This window comes from Branchiostoma lanceolatum, chromosome 11, assembly GCF_035083965.1.
Source record: "Branchiostoma lanceolatum isolate klBraLanc5 chromosome 11, klBraLanc5.hap2, whole genome shotgun sequence".
In the NCBI taxonomy this organism is placed as follows: domain Eukaryota; kingdom Metazoa; phylum Chordata; class Leptocardii; order Amphioxiformes; family Branchiostomatidae; genus Branchiostoma; species Branchiostoma lanceolatum.
The window spans coordinates 8305498-8326242 of NC_089732.1; the positions used below are offsets into that span (position 1 = coordinate 8305498).

At 42.0% G+C, this 20745-nt stretch overlaps 3 protein-coding genes across 3 annotated transcripts; 1 reads left to right on the plus strand and 2 right to left on the minus strand.

Annotated features, from left to right (window-relative positions):
- The first annotated feature begins 56 nt into the window (after nt 1–56).
- On the plus strand, nt 57–6448 carry LOC136444963 (androgen-induced gene 1 protein-like). The gene is made up of 6 exons (XM_066442755.1): nt 57–227; nt 1060–1194; nt 1583–1699; nt 5164–5279; nt 5429–5580; nt 5895–6448. Exons 1-6 carry the CDS (start codon nt 72–74, stop codon nt 5918–5920), a joined length of 702 nt encoding a protein of 233 aa, XP_066298852.1. The 5' UTR covers nt 57–71; the 3' UTR covers nt 5921–6448.
- Nucleotides 6449–12202: 5754 nt separating this feature from the next.
- On the minus strand, nt 12203–14838 carry LOC136444818 (uncharacterized). Its single transcript, XM_066442561.1, has 3 exons — nt 14701–14838; nt 13557–13656; nt 12203–12743 (listed from the first exon to the last, which is right to left on the minus strand). Exons 1-3 carry the CDS (start codon nt 14758–14760, stop codon nt 12517–12519), a joined length of 387 nt encoding a protein of 128 aa, XP_066298658.1. The 5' UTR covers nt 14761–14838; the 3' UTR covers nt 12203–12516.
- A 303-nt stretch (nt 14839–15141) lies between these two features.
- Nucleotides 15142–19590, minus strand: LOC136444817 (cytochrome P450 2U1-like). Its single transcript, XM_066442560.1, has 7 exons — nt 19394–19590; nt 18591–18783; nt 18129–18357; nt 17076–17484; nt 16490–16687; nt 16043–16169; nt 15142–15864 (listed from the first exon to the last, which is right to left on the minus strand). The coding sequence occupies exons 1-7, from the start codon at nt 19565–19567 to the stop codon at nt 15683–15685; spliced, it is 1512 nt and encodes a 503-aa protein (XP_066298657.1). The 5' UTR covers nt 19568–19590; the 3' UTR covers nt 15142–15682.
- Nucleotides 19591–20745: the final 1155 nt, after the last annotated feature.

The following is a 20745-nucleotide window of genomic DNA, read 5'->3' on the forward strand; positions in this document are numbered from 1 at the left end:
CAAGACATGCTGTCTTTAAAGTCCCAAGATGTAGAGCATGTCCACATGTACTCCAGACATAGCAAGGAAACATGGCGCCTGGCCTGGTGTGGGCGGGGGTCACCGCAGTTCACCTGTCCATGTTCGCTGTCCTGTGTCACAACATCGCTTTCCACCTGTCCGTACAGGACTACAAACCCTACGACTCCGTCGGGGGGAGGTGGAAATACCTGGATCAACTCAATCTGGTGGGTGGCGAGTGATTGGTGATCTAGATGTCGTTCTAGTAAATCATGGCGTTAACGTTTTCCGTCTATATGACTATATGTGTGTGGGGTTTGTTTCTTCATTTACAGAATATATAATCTTCACAGGTTAGATATTCAAGAGATCGGAATATGCCCAGTGTTGAAGAAATAACGATATTTGGGTCGTACAACTGGGCAGTGTGTGTATGTGTGTAAGCAAGGAAGTTTGATTTTAACTTCCTTGGTGTGAGCAAGAAGGTTTTATAAAACCTCCTTGGTGTGAGGGAGCTTTGATATTTAAATAGTAGTTGTGTGACAGTGTGATCCAGAATTCACCTCTGAAAAGGCAGAATATTCGTCACATTAATTCTGACGTACTACAGTGTGAGTTACAGTTGTGGTATGACAGAAGAATGGCAAGAAATCTTTGAAAATATAAAGCACGTCAGAAAATGTAGGGCAAACGACTCAAAGTAGGTCAACCGCACGTGTTTCACATTGGGGACTTGTCGCACAGCCCGCCTAGCAGGCCAACCGAGGTGTTTTCAGTTTAAAACTAAGAAATATTTTGACACTATAATGTAAGATGACAAAGAAGAACTACCATACTTTTCCCGCTGATAGTGCTATAGCTAGTATACTGTCATATACTGCGAACGTTGGACATGCACAAGCTTAAGTGAACATATGATATTTTTACATTCGATGTAAAGAAATTATCTTAGACTGCCTGAGCTGCTTATGACGAACCTTGTATGATGTCAGTGATTGCAAAAAATAGTGTCCAATTGATTTCTCCTTTTCAGTGTTTTCTTTTGTTGTTCACCTTTAGGACCTCGTATGCACGTTCTTCGGCGGCTGGGTCCTGTGCGATCTGACTCAGCCGCTAGTCGGCGCTCCTTCCAAGGCTGGACTGATGGCGTTCTTGGACTTCATCCTTGCAGCGTTTGCGTTTCCCATTACACTGGTACGTCCATTCGCGCCTCGTCTCGTCACAAACTCTAACGTTCGGATACATTGCAATCCATATAGCAAGGTGACCTTTTTCTGTAGGAGGGAAAGAAGGTTTTCGCGGTGTTTGAATTTGAATTGGCGGTTAAAACAATCCTGAAGTACAGTAAATAAAACCTCCTTGGAAATACCAACCACACATTCCTGATGCCTTGGGAGGTCACCGTGAAAACCGCGAAAATCAAACCACCGCGCGAACATGTCAAGATGTACTTATACATATCATATAATATAATCATCTTGCTTCAAAAAGTATGATACACGTACCATTAATTGGATGCATGGATGGAGATTTGATAGATGTTTCACTTGTTTTCCTTTTCTTGTGTTCTGACTTTTACCAGCTGACGATAGTGACGGAGGCGGCCCTGTGGTATGGCGGGGTGCTGGAGCCGTCCCTGCGGCAGCAGACACCGCCGGTTCCCGATGACGCACCGCGCTGGCACGACCCACATGTGTCGGTGAATGTTAGATGCGTAAAATATAATCTTCAAATATCCGTATATTGTACTGCTGACCTTAGCCTTTGACACCTGTTTGCAGCATTCCACGATGCATGTCTGGCGCGAGTACCACGCACAGTCGGCACGGTTCAAAAGAGACGCCATATGGCTGAGTTAAGTACTGCAAGTAAAGCCTGCGACGTAATAACACAACATCAGAAACTCCTCAAAGAATGCAGTCGTCAGATAAGTTGACATCCACATCAACAATATCACGGCCATGGTAAAGGACCATGGCACGGTACGAAAGTGACGCTATACGGTTGCCTCAAGTATTACAGCCAAGGTCCTTAGCAAACTCGTTTATCTACACGGCTACTGTGCCTCAAAGTGGCGCTAGCTATCTCCAACCAGCTAGACACACTGCATCGAGCCCTCTTCTGGGTGTAGAAAGAGGAGTTATCGATTATAGGAGAGTCCAAGCGTGTTTTAGATCGACAATCGGTTGTACTGTGCTGTATGATTTCATCCGGATAACCAGGATATAGAATTGACCTTTCCAAGTGACCCATGATTATAAAAGGTCAAGGTTAAAAGCTATCATGCCCTGGTTATCCAGACGTACATGTATATCATTAGGCACAGTATAACCGACTGTCGATCTTTATTATTAATCAAATGTAATTGACTTTTTATGACTCCCTCTGCAGCGAAAAGAGGCTTCGACGCACTGTGTTTGGTTTGTGTGTTAGATAGCGCCGCTTTGGGGCACTGTAACCGAGTGGATGGGCGAGTTTACCGAGGACGTTGGTTGTAGTACTTCAGTCAGCCGTATGGTTTCTCTTTTGAACCGTGCAGAATCTGAAATCTGCATTCTTTGAGAGGTTTCTGATGTTGGGGTATTACATCGCCGGGCAAACATAGATTATTGACGTCTCCCCTCATATATAGCTATGTCTGCTATGTCAGCATGAATGTCGGACGTTTCGGCCCATGGTCAGTTCGGCCCCTCCCAAATCAGGACGTTTCGGCCTCAGGTCCAAGACATTTCGGCCTCAGGTCCAAGACGTTTCGGCCTCAGGTCCAAGACGTTTCGGCCTCAGGGCCAGGACGGTTCGGCCTCAGGGCCAGGACGGTTCGGCCTCCAACATCATACGGAGATTTGGTTCGTGTTTCAATGCTTTAATTTCGACTTCTTATTTTCTTTTTCAGATGCAATTTTCCCCGACAGTTTTCAGACACCCGAATTGTATCATCACCGAACCATTTTAAATGTTGAAGTTGTTACCAGTTATGGCGTGGAATTTTTTGTTGTATTGTATTGTGTTGTCGATTTCCTTTTCACTAACACATTCATGTTCTTTGAATCATTTCTAACTTAAGATTAACTAGCCCACAGCCCATCGCAAATTTTGACTATTTATTGACAAACGGGACTATTGCTATAACATACAACAAACACCTTTTCACTAACACGTTCATGTTCTTTGAATCATTTCTAGCCCACATCGCAAATTTTGACTGATTATTGACAAACGGAACTATTGATATAAAATACAACTATCACCTTGTCACTATCACGTTCTTTGAATCATTAAACTGAACGATTTAACTGTCTTAAGTAAAAATATCTACTGACTATTACTGAAACAACTAAGTAACCATTTCTAGCCCACATCGCAAATTTTGACTGATTATTGACAAACGGAACTATTGATATAAAATACAACTATCACCTTGTCACTATCACGTTCTTTGAATCATTAAACTGAACGATTTAACTGTCTTAAGTAAAAATATCTACTGACTATTACTGAAACAACTAAGTAACCAGACCCAGAATACAATACTCGATACAAACTAGAAATAATAAACAATTAAAATAAAGTTACAGTAAAGTTACGTACATTGTAACTTACAAAAAATAGTGTACTTCACGGTAGCAAATTACACGGTGTAGTGGATATTTTGATTTTATATGATGAACTTTGACTTCACGGTGTATGATTCACAGAAAGGAATCATGCATGATAACAATGAAAATTGTGAACATAAAGTTACAGTAAAGTTTCAAAAACTACAGTAACCGTTCATCGCAACTATATACTAGTGCCCGGGTGGTCCGAAGATCTTGGAGCACACCTCCAACAGCATCTTGGCAGTCGTCTCGCCAGCCGCAAACTTCTCCCACTCTGCGAACAGGCGGCCCTGGATGCGCCTGTACGTGGCCCGCTGGTACCGGCGCACGTTACCCTCTGGGACCTGCCGAGTGTAGACTGCTACCAGCTGGCTTTCCCGGTGCAGGAGAGAGATGAGCAGGTACATCGGGAGGTTGGGCTTCTTGGCTTTCAGGTTCAACCTGTTGTGCCAACCTTCCACGTCGTTGGTGGTCCGAACGAACAGACCGTAGACCGACCAACGGCGTGGGGTCCAGAGTGAACCTGAAAGCCAAGTGTTATCCACGTAGTCTGCCAGCTCGGTCAGTTGCCTGGACCCCCTTGCCTTGGCCCGAAAAGTTCTATGTCCTTGGCATCCTTGTGCCAAATTTCAAGCCATTTGGTTGTAATTCCAGTGCACAGAAGACATAAATATACACATTTTGGTCTAAAATGAAGAAAAAACCTAAAACTAATAATTCGAAAGGTACCGGTGTATATCGTTACATAGTATGCCGAATAGTTCAACATTCATACAAATAATGTAAAAAAAAAAATTTGGTGCCGAGTTGTCCTGGTGCCGAGTTGTCCTGCCTGGTGCCGAGTTGTCTTGGTGCCGAGTTGTCCTGGTGCCGAGTTGTCTTGGTGCCGAGTTGTCTTGGTGCCGAGTTGTCCGACATTCGCAACGGTATCAGGACAACTCGGCACCAAAATTTTGAAAATCAGGTTGATTACCGATGCGCGTTTCAGCCAAACAACAAGTACAAACTACAAGTTGAAGTTGTCTGACAAAAGAAACGCGGTCTCTGAAACGCGGTTTCAGGTGTTACACAGGTGGGTTTGCTATGTTTTAAGACGTAATGTTCAATGTGTTTAATGTCTTAAAGTTCAATTGTTTCACATAGATTTACCTTGCTTAGTACGGTGATACACATAATAACTAAATGGGCCGAACCGTCTTTGGCCTGGGGCCGAACCGTCTTTGGCCTGGGGCCGAACCGTCTTCGGCCTGGGGCCGAAACGTCTTCGGCCTGGGGCCGAAACGTCTTCGACCTGGGGCCGAAACGTCGGGGCCGAACTGACCATGGGCCGAACTGTCCTGCTACCGTCAGCATTACCGTGTAAGCAAACGACTTTGCTAAGGGTTTTACTTGCAGTACTTCCCTCAGCCGTAGAGTGTCTCTTTTGAGCCGTGCTGACTGCGCGTTGTACAAGACTGCTGAATTACTATGTCAACAGACATAGAGAGATATCATCGACTGCCTCAGGGGCAGACCTTCCTATTTGAGACTACAATCATGTTGTTTGTGTGTTTGTTTGTAACAGCGCACGGTCGTGCTGATGTTCCTTCTCCTGCACATGTACATGGTGGAGCCCCGCTACTCCTCCCGGCGTCGCGGCCTGGCGGGAACGGTGGCGCTCACGGCCGTGTACATGGCCTGGTGAGTACCGTCCGTCGAAATGGAGGCCTTCCTCTAACTTAGATCATTGTAATAATAAAGGTCAAAACACAATGAATTTAATTACTGAATTTATTAATGTACAAACCGTATCTTTTGTCGTACTGATTTGAAGCGTTGTTTTCTCCCAGGGTGTTCTACCTTGCATCCAGCCAACAGGTTTGGGTGTACCCCTTCATGGAGGGACTGCCCGCGCTGCAGCGACTCCTAGCGATCCCCGTCTGCATCGTCCTCTCAGTCGTTTTCTATTACAGCGGAGAGTACTTGGCCAGCAAACTTTGGAGTGAGCCTTTTCATCTCTAAAAGTTGTACAATTAGATAACATGCTACACCTACAAACGCTAATATCAAAGTTATGACGCATACAACGTATGGTCCTCTTTGTTGAATAGCTATAGCATTTTTCATGAAACATAAATGTAGGTAACGTTGCAAGGTAGGGATCATAGCCTTCCTTCCACCGGTGCTTGCGCCTTCGTAAAACATGCGTGAACATAAATAAAGCCATTAGATGTTTAAGTATAGTTTTTTTTATAGTTTACTGCATTATTCATTCCTACAAAGTGTGATGGAAAAGTTTCTGGTCTCTGTCGACAGGTCCACTCAGCAAGAACGTGGATTGACGTCACCAGTGACGTCATGTGAAGATGTGGAGAGTAACCCATGACATCACGGAGAACGGAAGGTCGTAACTCATGGGCCAGGGGTTCTATGTGTGCATAGAATAGATAGTTTTATGGTTATGGTTACTTCAGGTCGATGAAGGAAAATCATTTTATGATTGTTAGAACTATTGTTTTGTTTCTGTAATGACTATCATATATAAAGGCAATGTTAATAAGGGATCCTAAATGGTGTATTCAATGATAGAGGTCAATTATTATTAACATGAAATACATAGACGGCTGTGATTATCATTGTGTTCTGAACGGAATGATAATTTGGAAATCTCAGGAATTGTGACTTTGAAAGATATACTGCATGATTTCCGGCATAGCATAAAGTAACTTTTCACACCGTTTAAACTTTCTTGCGATGTTGTGCTCATAGGGTGAATGCCGGAAAATATCAGAAAAAAATGCAACAGGTTATGATTAACATGCACCATGCATTCAATGATGACGTTACATGAAATAAACCAGTTGCTTGTATTCTGGAATGACTCGTTGATTTTTGTTTCCACATCACTTGTTGAAAATTAGTACTATATGTAGTATTAGGTTCACCTTACTTGGTTAAATCACTAGCAGAACATTTCTCGTTAAGATACATTTCCGTCGTTTGGTCACATTGACTCCATTTTGTGATTGAGATCTTTGGACATCCCAAAATGGATGAGTGCACTCAAAAGATGAGAAAAAAGTCTGATTCTTAAATATAAGTGATGACGAAAAATACTTGGAATCGGTTCTAAATCAGTTCATCGTAATTTTTACCCAGTAAACGCAAAAATGGTTTAACTGCATTTCTGTTTTCCAAAGTGGACACCGGAGAAATCGGATAAGGTCTCCAAGCAGATATTGGGGTGAAAATCGTAATGTTTTCTGAGTGACGGCCATGGTTTCTCTGACAGTCCCTTACCCCATGTATGCAGTTGAACAGATTAGTAAAAGGCCAAAGGGAAAACGGATTATGTCCATATATATCCCCAACCTACTCAAAACGTACAAGATATGATTATACATGAATGTAGGTGGCGCTTCCACGAGCGGACATTGCGTTACAGGGGCTCCTCGCGCGGCGCCTAAAAATCGATCCTTTTTATGTCAACTCGAGTAAATAAACGTCTAAAAGGTCGTTTTAAATGTGTGTAAAAACGTCGAGACCTGGTTGGGAAAGATTTCAGTGGCTTTAAACATAATGTCTTCTATATTTTCACGTTTCTACATGCTAGGTAAATATACCCTAACAGAGCCCGATCTGCAGTACCGCTCTCGGCCGCCCCTTGAAAAGTGGCTAAAACGACCGCCAAATTGCCAAATTTCCGTCTTTTCGGGAATGGGAAAATTACGAAAGGCTCGCAAAGGGGTTTAAATCTATAAGTCTTATTTGACATGATTTTGGAAAAAGGACGGATTAAACCAAGAAGAACAATATTCAAGATAAACAAACAAAGTCATAATTTTATCTACACAACCTAAGGAGAACATTGAAGACTACTTAAGGACTTCTTGAGACTGTTAAGGAACAAATTTCTAAGCATACGACGTACCGTTTTTCAATTTTAGAACAAAATGACACTTATGACATTTACGGCCTTCTTGTTGTTATAGTGTACAGTACTCAATGCCTTCGCCCAAAGTTGCTACAAATGCTATTATGACTTCAAATCAGCTTGTAAAATCCAGCATTTAATACGATGACCTGTTTTACATGCGCTCATAAACATAATTTATCCAACTCGCTCATGGTGTCATGATCAGGACCACAAGTGAAAGAGGTGGCCTGTGGAACTAATCTAAATTTTGCAGATGCTTAGTAGACAAGCTGGTATTGCCCTCTTAGGTCTTCCGTTTAACGTCTACGTTAACTTTACGGATTACATTGAGGCAAGGGCTTAGAGGAGTCCGGGAACATTGAGTTTGAAATGATGATAGAAAAGGAAAGTACAGACTAATTTGTTTTGAATTATGTGTTGGAGAATCTTGTATTATCTTTATTTTCATGTACATTGGTGTTGCCATTCTCGAAACTTTCCTATCGGTAAGACGTGAAGGTACGGGGGTCGAAGATGCACCAAGCTCCCAGGTTTGCGAGTTAGTGATTTCCAAACTACATACAGGGCAACCTGAAGCCACCCGTTTTCAATTGACTTGGAGCCCTTGTCGAAATGTCCCATTTTAGAGGGAACTAGAGTTCCACGATCACATTATCTTCGCCAAAGAATCAAGGCTTATTATGGAGAGTGATTGATATTTACATGCTTATCACCCCCTGCAAATTTGAGCATGCACCATACCATTTGGAAGTTATGATGGGGCAAATGAGTCCAGTCTAGATGGGGTTAAAAATCATTTGGTGGTACAGGTATGGTGATATTATATAGGCCACAAAGGTTCGATATTGCAGTGTTGTAAGTTGAAAGTGATCATGAAATGGTACAGTCAATATATATGAATAGAATAAATCTTTATTCCATACCATACACATTTTGAAAGACATAGTACATGTACATGTGACTTTTCCGCACCTAGCAGTGGTGCAGTTTTGGTACAATGATATTCATGATATTCATGAAATTCATGAAATTCATGAAATTCATGAAATCATAATATCATAATATTATGGGCCACAAACTGCATGATATCATAATATCATAATATCATAATATCATAATATCATAATATCATAATATCATAATATCATAATATCATAATATCATAATATCATAATATCATAATATCATAATATCATAATATCATAATATCATAATATCATAATATCATAATATCATAATATCATAATATCATAATATCATAATATCATAATATCATAATATCATAATATCATAATATCATAATATCATAATGAGGATACTGTTCTCGTCGTGCTTGGATCGTCCGCTTGCCGTAACTGAGAACTTATTGAACATTGCCTTTTGATGTGTTGTCATTTGGGTAAATCTTTCTTGTATTTGCTTTCACTGTCGAATTTTACGAGGAAGGTGTGGACATCATGGCATACTGTTGCGAATGCGCCCTTAACAATTCCGTCTAATATGTTAACGTTGGCAGTGACCACGACTCTTGCCCCATTGACAATATCTCTCTAAAGCCTCCTGGTTCACTTTTTTGGGAGGGTGTTAGATTTGTGAGACCTGTTACTGTTTTTTCGTGTCTCTGTCTTAAATGTGAAACACCATGGAGGGGAGTTCAGTCAGGTCCTGATAGGTAGCATGGGTCTGTTTTAAAGATTATCCTGATTTTGAGGATGTTTATGTCACTACCTGCGCAAGAACCTTTTCTTACTCTCATCTACGAAGGACTGTGGTCCACATCCAGTGTGGTATATACAACTGCATTTTACAAACCACATAAAGCTTAGTATTATGCCTTCTGTAGTGCCTGCTGCTTGCACATTTCCTTATATTCATCGTTTTGACTTGTCCCGCACAGGGCCAGACCTTTCCTGTGTTTGTTGATATAAGCTCCGTCCCAGCGGGAGTGTAGTTTGGCCGGTGGTTTTTGAGGTCACCAGAGAGCATCAATCTAATTTGCACAGGCCTGCTGACAAGCAGGTGTTGTCCTTAGATATAGGTCGACAAAAGGTGCTTAAAAATGTAATTATAAACAAGCCTATTCCACCACTTAATTAGACCCTGATTACAATTTCATACGTCTTTATTTGTTAATCATTACCTCAATAACCTACCTGTCCGAAACAATGCAAATTCATCAAACCCTACCCGAGTTATTCGCCTCCAACGGTAACATGAAAAAATCCCACTGCAGTTCTAAGCAAGCCACTAGGGGGTCTAAACTTACATCACTTACTCCCTGCCCCAAGAGCTGTACACCACTTAAAAAGCGTTACCATAGCACTTGTATGAAATTTGACTACAAGCTTTCGGCGAATTTATAAACTTTCCTCATTTATTATGCAAATCATCGTCTTATTTGCATGACAAGTATTCAGTTATGTAAAGCATCACCGAAACCATCCACATGCCATAAATTATGATAATCCGTCAATCCTTGCTGGAGTTATTCGTCCCCAAATGTTTTAACAAAAACGCCAACTGCAGTTCCAAACGAGCAGCTAGGGGGTCTTAATTCCCACCACTCACTTGCCGTCCCAGAAGCTATATACTACCAAAAAATCATGAACCTGACGCCTCCAGAAAATTTGGCCTCAAACGTTGAAGCTCCGCTGCAGTACCTCAAATACCCACTAGGAGGCCCATTATCGAACTTGACCTTCCTCTTTGACATCACTACCTATCCACGAAATATCATGCACAACCGCCAATAGCTCCTCGAGTTATGCTGGCGACATACAAAGTCTCACACACACAAAGCCTGCTGCAGTTCTGTAGGAAAGCGCCAAATAAATCACTTTTAAACTTGACCTCCGTTCCCACAATCTCTTCCAAACTACCAAAAATCATTGAGATCCATCAACGTTTCCGTCACTTTTTTTGCCTACATACAAACACAGAAAAATTAAAAGTCCGCTGCAGTATTGTTGGAAAACGCCAGGTAAACGATTTTTGAACTTGACCTACCTTTGCACAACCACTACACACCTACCAAATATCATGAAGATCCATCAAAGGTTTCCCGAGTTATGCTCTTGACATACATACAGACCCACACAACAGCCGGCTCAACCGAAAACATAATCTACTCCGAGTTCCTCGGCGAAGATAACAATAAACACATGGCTTCAAAGATCCGTGCCTTGGCATTACAGTTAGATCCAAAACGTTTTACCTGTGGTCTGAGCAACAGCAATATATGTACAATTGTAACATTTCAGAAGCAATGTCAAATGATTGAGCAAAATTACACCAATACATTACAATACATATTACACGTGTATCCGACATGATCTACATGTAACGTTATTTGATCAAAGCTAGCATCTATAGCGAGAATGCCATTTGAATTGACATGGATAAATTATGATAATGACAAACGCGTACAACTGAGTGCAAAATTCCCTCTAAATGATCACAAATATAATGAAAATTGTTACACACAGAATCCCCTCTTCAACTACCGACATGCCAAATTTCAGATATAAAAGGAAAATTGTATCTATTGATAGACAAACAGACAAATACACCGTTACCCTACGCTTCTTTCACAAAATAGGATTGACTGAAATATCGATGTGGTATACAGAACGTGACAATTGCGCTCGACCACTTCTATTGACAAAATGAAGGAAACGTGTTTTTATGACCCAATATTTTATTTGTGACATCGACACATCTTGAATATTGTTTTTCTTGGTTTCAAGCCGTCTTTTTAGTCTTTTTTACTGAAACCAAGTCAAATATGAATGAAAATTTTAACCCCTTTGCGAGCCTTTCGCAATTTCCCCATTCCCGAAAAGACGGAAATTTTGCAATTTGGCGGTCGTTTTAGCCACTTTTCAAGGGGCTGTCGAAAGCGGTACTGCAGATCGGGCTCTGTTAGGGTATATTGGCCTGGCATGTAAAAACGTGAAAATATACAAGACATCATGCTTAAAGCCAGTGAAATCTTTCCCAACCAGGTCTAGACGTTTTTACACACATTTAAAATGACATTTTAGACGCTTATAAACACGAGTTGACATAAAAAGGACAGACTTTTAGGCGCCACGCGAGGAACCCTTGTAACGCATTGTCCACCCACGGAAGCGCCACCTACATTCATGTACATTTTTGTATAATCATATCTTGTACGTTTTGAGTAGGTTAGGGATATATGTGGACATTAGCCGTTTTCCTATGACAACTTGGCCTTTTTCTAATCTGTTCGTCTGCTTATATGGGGTAAGGGACTGTCAGAGAAGCCATGACCATCACTTAGAAATCTGTCACTCAACATCTGCTTGGAGACCTTATCCGACTTCCCGGTGTCCATTTTTGAACACATATGTAGTTAAACTCTTTTTGGGGGTCAAAATTGTCTTTTTCCTGCATCAAAACTAAAGAACAGTTTTTACTCATCATAAACAGGTTTTTGTAACAAAAGAGGAACTGCGGTATTTTACTAATCACGCATCGCCATATATATATTGAATCCTTAACTTAAAACAAAGAACTGCTGTATGCAAGCATATGGATTATAAACCATCATAACAAATTCATTTTGATATTAGTATCCATATATTCTAGCCTTTTAATCATAATAATGCCCATACTTTCGCCTAAATACAAGCACAGGGGTTGATTTCTGACTGGTAGATGTAACATAAAAGAAACCTTTATTCACAGCTTAGATGTGTTTATTCAAGAATTGCCAGGCACAAAATTGCTCAAGGCCCGCTTTACACACGCGTCTCCAAGTACACCGTGCTTAGAAATGTACGTGTAAACCCAGCTAGCCTACGGCCCGATTTACACACGCGTTGTTCAGTCGACTTGGAGTCGACCCAGGGCTGTGGAAGGTCTAGGCCACTCAAGAAGCGTCTTCTAGTAGGAAAACCCCACTTTTGCAGCCCAAAGCTCCTCACACACAGCCCCGAGTCGATACCGAAAAGGTGTGTGTAAACCCAGCCTGTAAGTCTAGATACAGGCGTAAGGATCGCCGCTCCGCTGGCAGGTGTGAGCGTGGAACGGGAAGCCTGCTGGCCATCCCGGCGGGGGGTCCACCGGCTCAGCTGAAGGACAGCACATCAGGCCGACGTCACAGCTGCACGGGTCGTACGAGTTGGAGGCGAAGCACACCTGTCCCTCCTGGCCCAGGGCGCCGCACGTGCCCAGGTCAGAGTCTGCGAACGTACCGGTACCACCTGCATGGGATATGGGAATCGGTTCATGCTGAGATTAGCCTCCTTCGCAGACTTCTAGCAGCGTCGGGGTAGTTTTGCAGGGTCGGTGGCCCGAGGGCTGATTTTCAACATGAGCCCGGTTCTTTTAATGTCGGGGGAGATAGTTTCATCGTACCTCATCCGCCATTACAGCATCTGGGCCATGTTGGAAACCACGAATCAGCTCTCCCCTAAAGAATACAAGACGGCGCTCCTACCCTAGAAGTCTGCAAAGGAGGCTAGGCTAGGCTGAGATAACGACTGTGCATGGTGGCCAGATGCAGTGTTTGTACGCATACGTGACGTCACAATTTAAACGTAGTTATCTTATTGGACCTATATTTATGTACATGTAGATAGCGGGGGTGGGATATAAATAGATTGAAGCTAACGATCGAGGAAAAAATATAATTATTTCATTTTCATTTTATTTATACAGGGGAAATACAACTCAGGCTGTGAAGCCTGTTTTTCAGGTATCCCTGATTTTACATATAAAAAACACAACTACGACATAGTACACTGAGTAACAATAATAAACAATCAATAATAAAAGCCATGTCACATACAATACAGATTATATATATTATAAAAAATGTGGTGCCGTAGGACTTATGTACAGACAAAACAGGTTATTGCAAGTAGAAATTGAGGAACATCGAATGCCTCAGGCATCTAGTCTCACAAGAGACTTTACATCCAATGACAAGTTCAAGTTTGGCTTTGGCTAATATTTTGCAGAATTTTAGAGTGTCCTTTAAATAGTTTAACAGTACAAAAGACAGAGTCGCGTACCGTTATAGTACCAGTAGAAGGACCATGGCTCCCCGTCCTTCTGACAGCACTGCCTGCCCCACTGGCAGTCGTAGGTAGAAGCACACCTGGTGACACCGTCCTACAGGGGAGACAACATAGATCCTATAGCACATACGTACAATAGCGACTTTGCTTCTGCTTTGAAAAGTCCGCCAACATTGTTCCAATCTGGACGTAACAGTTTACTGGCTGCTATAAGTTCATTTTTTTAAAATTTTGTCATAAAAGATACCCCCCCCCAATCAAAATATGATATCGGAGGTAGGTTTCAAAGGTCCAATCTTAATTTTACGCCTAGCTTCATTATTCCAAGCTAAAGCGGCGTGTGGACATACATGAACATATGGGAGCCACAATACATACAGTGTTATCGTCAACTTGACTTTATAAATTTCGTTCCATAAAGATAGACCTAGGATCGATGTGTTAAGAAATTCTTATTTTCCTAGATCTATTGTAGAGTGGAACCCGCTGCCATCAAGTACTGCAGGGGAATCCTCAATCGCGATAACTTTAAACAACGTGACAGGTCGTCGTTCAGTGTAACTTGCTGATTTCGAGTCGCGCTCGGCCATCAGCAAATTAAGAATTAGTGCTCACTCTCTAGAAGTAGAGAGAGGACGATTTTAGAGTTTACCAGTGTGCCAAAGAATTTGTAAATACTGTAAGTCCAAGGCGATCGAAGACGAAAGACATTTTATTTCCAAGGGTCTTTTTAACAGTGACGAAAGAACCGAATTATTTAAACAAGTTACCACGACATACCCCTACGTTTACACATTCACGGATGAACAAAAAGCTACCTTTCCCTTGAAATCACAGAACCCACAAATACTGCAAATACTAGAAAAAGTGGCATTTTTCGTCTTCCACTGTCTCCAAAAAAGAAGTCATACCCAGCTAGTTTAGCTATAGCCAACAATTGTATTTAGTACCAGTAGCCTATTGTTACAACAAAGTCAGACACAGTTTACTGACGCATGTATGTTTTAACCCTATGTTTTTACCATGTATTTGCAATTAGCCCACGGGCATTAACTTGCAATAAACTTCTATTTAATATAGCCAGTTGCCCCGCGTGCCTGTGTAGCTGATGCGCTACGCCGAAGGGCGGTATACTCACGGCTGCTTTGCACGCCACTGCAATACTGAGAAACACAAGAAGCATGGACCGGACCGCCATCTTGTACGTGTATCAGCCTGGCAAGGTCCAAGTAATGCCAGAACTGAACGAAGTAGTTTTATACATAGTGTGTATTTGTTTTCTTGATCAAATGTTGCGTGGAAATCGGCCATGTGTCACGGTATCTACATTAAGATTATATAACGTAATTAGACAAACAAAAAACAACTGATATCAGCGACATTGTCGTGTACATGTATGTGGCGTGTTGCTGTTCCTTTTTGCATCGACAGCACTGAAATAGCGGACAAAAATACACGATGAGCTAAATGGTTTTCTAGGTGGCTGATCATGTGTGTGTGTGTGGGGGGGAGAGGTATGTGATAGAAAGTACATGTACTTGGTGTATGTACTACGAGAAGAAGAATGCAAAGAAATGTTGTATCGTTTGAACCGTTCCCCCGAAAACGGTTATTTGTAGAATGATACATGTCATGACCATGTACATATAGCATCTTATATCATATAGTATGAAAATTCCTAAAAGTTCAGGCTGTTTTCTACAGCTATCATAGTCTAGTAAGCTACCATACTCTACAGGATACTATGTAGATTAAATAAGACTATATTCGAGTGAAGCTTGTACAGATAGAATTTCGAAAACTTACAGTTTCTTTTGTACAGCCCATATCTACAATATAGGGATTATCACTGGCCAGTATACAGTTAAATTTAGTCCTTTTAGTCATTGATGGAAAATGCGATATGAAAACGACATTATAACGTATTTTACATATTATATCATGATATTTAGGACGCTCAATCAAAATTGATATATCAAACTCATCTAGTAATCTGTTGATAATTTCTCAACGGTTGAACCAAGCAAAAATTATATATGTACATCTTACGAAAGTCGCTGTACTTTTGTTGTGCAAATAAAGATTTCTTCTTATAATTTTCCCCTGTCACGTTCTGTAGTTTAAGCCAGCGGCTCAGCAATGAGTTCATATTTCTTGGGAGAGTGAGTGATGCCATGGATCCCAACGGCTGAGGGTGCAGGGGCGCCCTCTGGCAGCTTGAAGGTGAAGTGCTGCAGCAGGGACGTGAAGAAGACGAAGAGCTCCATCTCCGCCAGCTGTTTCCCCAGGCACATGCGCGGACCTACACAAGATGTAATACATAGAGCTTTCAGATAATTTGCGGAAGCTTTCTTTGTCCTGATTTCAAAACAGAAAGGGAGGGAGGGAGGAAGAAAAAAAACAGAGAGTTCGGTATCTTGATATCACCAAATTGTGAGCTGGACGTTAGTGGAATTTTAAAGTTTTAGTCCATCTCTTACCAAGAGAGAAAGGGATGACGTGTTCGTCCCTCCGGTACTGTCCCCGGGCGTCCAGGAAGCGGCCGGGGTCGAACTTTCCGGGGTTCGGGAAATGCTCCGGGTCGTGGTGGACGGACCAAATGTTAGGCTGAGGAAAAGAGATGCATGGACATATAATTTACCTCGAGGAAAGGAGGTTCACCTCCGAAGGGTACTGCTTTGGTTGTGTTTGTGTGTTTGCACCTATACAACTCAAGATTATTTTGAAGGATTTGTATGAATTATGATATCTGGGTAGTTATTGAGGTCTCAAAGAAACATGGCGATTTAAACCTCCCTAGCAGCTTTTTCAAGTACTGCAGCATCATTGGTTTCGTCTTTCTGATCTTAGTGAGTGAAGACTATACGATACAATCCGGAATACTACATCAAATGATTCAGACATTGAAAGTGAGGATGCAATCTTACCAACACCGTCGTGCCACCAGGAATGTGGTATCCATGGATACTGGTGTCACGTGAGGTGCCGTGGACCACGCTGTTGGGTAGGATGGTGCCGATGCGGGCCACCTCCGTCAGGACGGCCTCTGTGTACGGCATCTGGGCACGGTGGGCGGTGGACGGCGGCTGGTCGTGCCCGAGGACGGAGTGGATCTCCTCTTGGACCTGAAACAAAAAACAGCCCAAGTTTCCCACATCTTCTTTAAACTTAAAGGGGGACTCAAGCCCATAGGCGAGTGTTATCTTTTTAAAGACCACATTTTGATGAATGCAAAATTAAACAAATTTGTAAAATTTCATCACATATGAACAAATGAATTCGAACCATTTATAATGATTCCAGTAACTGAGAAGTGTCCCCCATGTAGACCCATGGGATATGATACATGAAGGGAATCAGAAACGCCTTACATATTGGACTCATATTGGTTCCTATGGGATAATGGCTGAAAATCTAGGTTGATTTTTGAGAGAGTGGCGCATGCAGACCAAAAGGAAATGTCATTAATTATCTAAACAAAAAACGAAACTGTGAAACTGCATTGGTTCGTACCTTCCCCTGTATGTCGGGGTTGAGAATCATGTGCAGAAAGGCCCAGTACAGAGTAGTGGAGGTGGTCTCTGCACCGGCGATGAACAAGTCGAACAGCACCATCTCTGCGTAGTCGTCAGTAAACGTGGTCTCGCCTTCGTTCTCGCGAGATTTCATTTCCTTAATGTACGAGTCAATAAGGTCCCGGATGTCATTGGGGACGAAGGTTTTCCTGTGGTCATCGATTTCCTCTCTGATGTAGCTTTTAATCGTATCAACGACGTTTCGCACCAACTCTAGACCTTTCCCCATGCCTGGGATGAATCGAAGGACGGGGAAAAAGATGGCGAGTTGCCCAGCAAAGTTAAAGGAAAATCCCCGGTCGAGGTGGTCCATTAGGCGCGTGAACTTCTCGTCGTTGTATTCCCATCTATTTGGAACAGAAAAAAATTAAGGCTATTGTAGCATCGTGGCTGAAAATGTAAGTCTCAATAGCAAGCTACATAGCTACTCGGGAGGACATATTTTCTGGCTCATGTGCTGTTTTCTGATAGTGTATTAGTTTTCTGATAGTTTCGTAACCCAGACAGTTTCCAACGTAACCCAGACAGTTTCCAACGTAACCCAGACAGTTTCCAACGTATCTCAGACAGTTTCCAAGACGCTTGCTATGGAGGCTAGAGAGTTAAATGAAAATGGCGTTTAGGTCCTTGAGCCTAGTGGCACATAGGGTAGCAAGTTTCCTTATTGTTTCAGTAGCAGAGTATATTTTCACAGTTGCTAGCCCTTCGAATTCGTTCCTCTTTAACGTGCTCAAGGCACCTCTTTGAACAGTCATGACCCCCGGCATTTTACGCCCCTTTCGAACGACGGGTGCAGCCCCACTGCCGAGCTGTCATGAACCAGGATTGAACCGTTAGCAACTGATTGAACTAGGAGCTCAACTGTGAGGCTGCTACCAGTTGAGCTATATGTATATGGACATCCCTCAAAATGAGCATCAATGAGGTTACCCAAAATTGATGTTCGTCGTGATTTTAACACTATATATGACCTATATATAAAGATGCTTACCTTGACCCAAACACTATGGAACAGATGACATTGGTGACGGCATTCTGGATCATCCGGCCCATGTCGAACGGCTTGTTCCCGATCTTCATGATCTCTGCCTGTAGAGCCACCGACTCCTCCAGGATCTTCCCCTCCAGGCTTCTCTTCCCGAACCCGAATTCCCTGAGAGACATCAGGGTGAACTTCCGGTGTTCTTTCCAAGGGGTGCCGAAAGGAGCCTGGATGATACCTGGAAATAGAAGCCAACCCACCAATGATATAGGGCAAGCTCCGATTGATATCCTTAATAGGATCAAATTTGATTAATATCCTCATATATGAATATATGACGAATAGATATAAGATTGAACAAACAAAAAAGGAAGGATTATCAAAAGTCGTAATGACACGATACTGTCCAAACACACTTTGCCATGAAGTTTTTAATCGTTTTTCTAAGGTACGTTGGTAGAAAGGAATTACCTAGTTGCCGTGGGTTTATAAACTTAGTCGAGGGACCAAACTGCCGAGTGGAGAAATCTTCCGCCTTCTTGACCAGGGCTTCATGAATGACGTCATACCCGCTGAGAACCACGATACTCCGCCTCCCCAGACTTACTTGGTAGACCGGTCCGTACGTCTTTGCCCAGTCGGTAAAAGTCAGACAGCGATTGCTCTTGAAACGACAGGAACAGAATGTACAAACGTTTACTGACGAAAAGGAAACCACAACTTGTTAACTTCACTAAATCCACTCATGACAGAAAAAAGGAAGAAACTTCGTCTTTCACTGCTTCCAAAATGAGAGTCAAACTCCAAAAAAGCTTAGATTATATCCTGTAACTATTATTAGAATAGCCTTTTGTTCCACTATCACCATTTGTTATCTTGTACTGTATGTAACGTTATACATGTTCTACATACTGTTACATGTTGCGCTAGGACCATAGATCACAAAATTAGGCGACGATTAGGAACGGAAAATCGTCACTCAGCCAAATAGCTAAACTATAACTTAGAATGTAACATTATAATAGGTAGGCGGTCGAACCTTAGAGTGAGGAGGAAATCATGACGCTTTTTCGGTAGTAGACAATAATTTGTCCTCGTCTCTTTATTTCATTTGTCGGCCGCAAATGTCCTTATGACCTACGGCTAAATGCTTCATTTCTAAATCTACCCATTGTATATTCTGCCTGGTAGTAACTCATGCATACTAATTACATACAGCTAGCATGAAGTCCTTACAACTGTTAAGACCGACTGTGCGGCTAGATTTTACTTACATTCGCGAGAGAGAAGATATTGCCGACGATAGGCCACCCCCTCGGGCCGGGTGGGAGGTTCTTGGGAGTACTGAAGTGCCATGACGTCACAACGAACACCGCCAACAGGACAAGAGTCGACTGTAAGATCACATTCTCGGCTAGAAACCACTCAACCAACTGTACCGCAGCCATCTTTGTACGGGTGAACGTCCGAACGGGCAGTTCAGGGTCAGGCTGCACGAAGGTCAAATGTGTTTGGAACGTACTATTACTTCCGGAGGTATACTTTATAGAACGTTTGCAGAGAGTAACAGAGACCAACGCTCCATATATAGTATTTATCAAAAATTGTTACGATCTTCAGATATTGATAGACATAGTTTTGCGCTTTACGTTATTACGCACTCAAGCGTTTTTGATAGCTGAACTTATACATGAAAACTCCAAGCACACCCCCGAGAACAGTAAAAAGGTTTAAGCCTAACACCTTATCACGTTCACTCAGACGTGACGGGGTCATTCATTCTGCTGCACAGACACAAATGTGGGGTCGTGGTAGACAATAGTGCGTGCACTGTGTGTACAAAATGTGTCGCTACCGGTCGAGCTACAATGTGATACGTCCAAATTGCCACAAACCATATTGCATATTTGCCACACTCTTATCAAGAGTGTCCTCTGAATAATATCGAAGTGTACGTTATCTGCTTCGTGGTTTCTAAGACAGTAAAGTGCAAGTGCCAAGTAAGGATTCTTTTTGGGATCCTTCTTTATCATGTTGTTTTGATCATGTGCGTCTTATTGTTTCTAAATAGTATACCAGATATATACGAGACTTTACACACATATTGTGATGATCTCTTGTCTTGTCTTGTCTTGTCTTGTCTTGTCGTGATACTAGACAAAACCCCGCGTGGGGCATAGTCTCTAGGACTTATGGTCAGAGGCCTTACCCAAGTGTGGCCGGTGGTGGTGGTGCACGCCGTCAACAAGAAAAAAAAAGTATCTCTTCTTGATCAGGTTTATTCTGTGCAAAGTATGTTCTTGGTACATTGGTATGAAGTAGCGAAGCCTAAAAGTTGAGCGTTTTCACTGCCAATATTAACCACAAACTGGCATATAAATTTGGTACCATTCATTATCCCGTTACAGTCATGATATCATAATAACTTTATTGAACAGAAATTGTATACGGATACAACGTATAGAAGCTTTTATCATTTAAACCATAAAAGTTGTATGGCTGAGCGAATTTTCTAAATGAATTTTGAAAAATACCATCTAATTTCAATTGGTACCTATACATGTATATGGAATAAAACTACCTACAAGAGATTATGCTGTGTGGCGCGAGACACTGGTGGAATTTC

Coding starts and splice junctions, on each gene's coding strand:
- LOC136444963 (XM_066442755.1), top strand. CDS start 72: ATGGCGCCTGGCCTGGTGTGGGCGGGGGTCACCGCAGTTCACCTGTCC. Junction 1,700..5,163: donor GGCACGACCCACATGTGTCG/GTGAATGTTAGA, acceptor TGTTTGTAACAG/CGCACGGTCGTGCTGATGTT. Junction 5,581..5,894: donor CTTGGCCAGCAAACTTTGGA/GTGAGCCTTTTC, acceptor CTCTGTCGACAG/GTCCACTCAGCAAGAACGTG.
- LOC136444818 (XM_066442561.1), bottom strand. CDS start 14,760: ATGGCGGTCCGGTCCATGCTTCTTGTGTTTCTCAGTATTGCAGTGGCG. Junction 13,657..14,700: donor CAGTGGCGTGCAAAGCAGCC/GTGAGTATACCG, acceptor TCTCCCCTGTAG/GACGGTGTCACCAGGTGTGC. Junction 12,744..13,556: donor CTTCTACTGGTACTATAACG/GTACGCGACTCT, acceptor TATCCCATGCAG/GTGGTACCGGTACGTTCGCA.
- LOC136444817 (XM_066442560.1), bottom strand. CDS start 19,567: ATGGCTGCGGTACAGTTGGTTGAGTGGTTTCTAGCCGAGAATGTGATC. Junction 16,170..16,489: donor CTGGTGGCACGACGGTGTTG/GTAAGATTGCAT, acceptor TCTTTTCCTCAG/CCTAACATTTGGTCCGTCCA. Junction 15,865..16,042: donor CGTCATCCCTTTCTCTCTTG/GTAAGAGATGGA, acceptor CATCTTGTGTAG/GTCCGCGCATGTGCCTGGGG.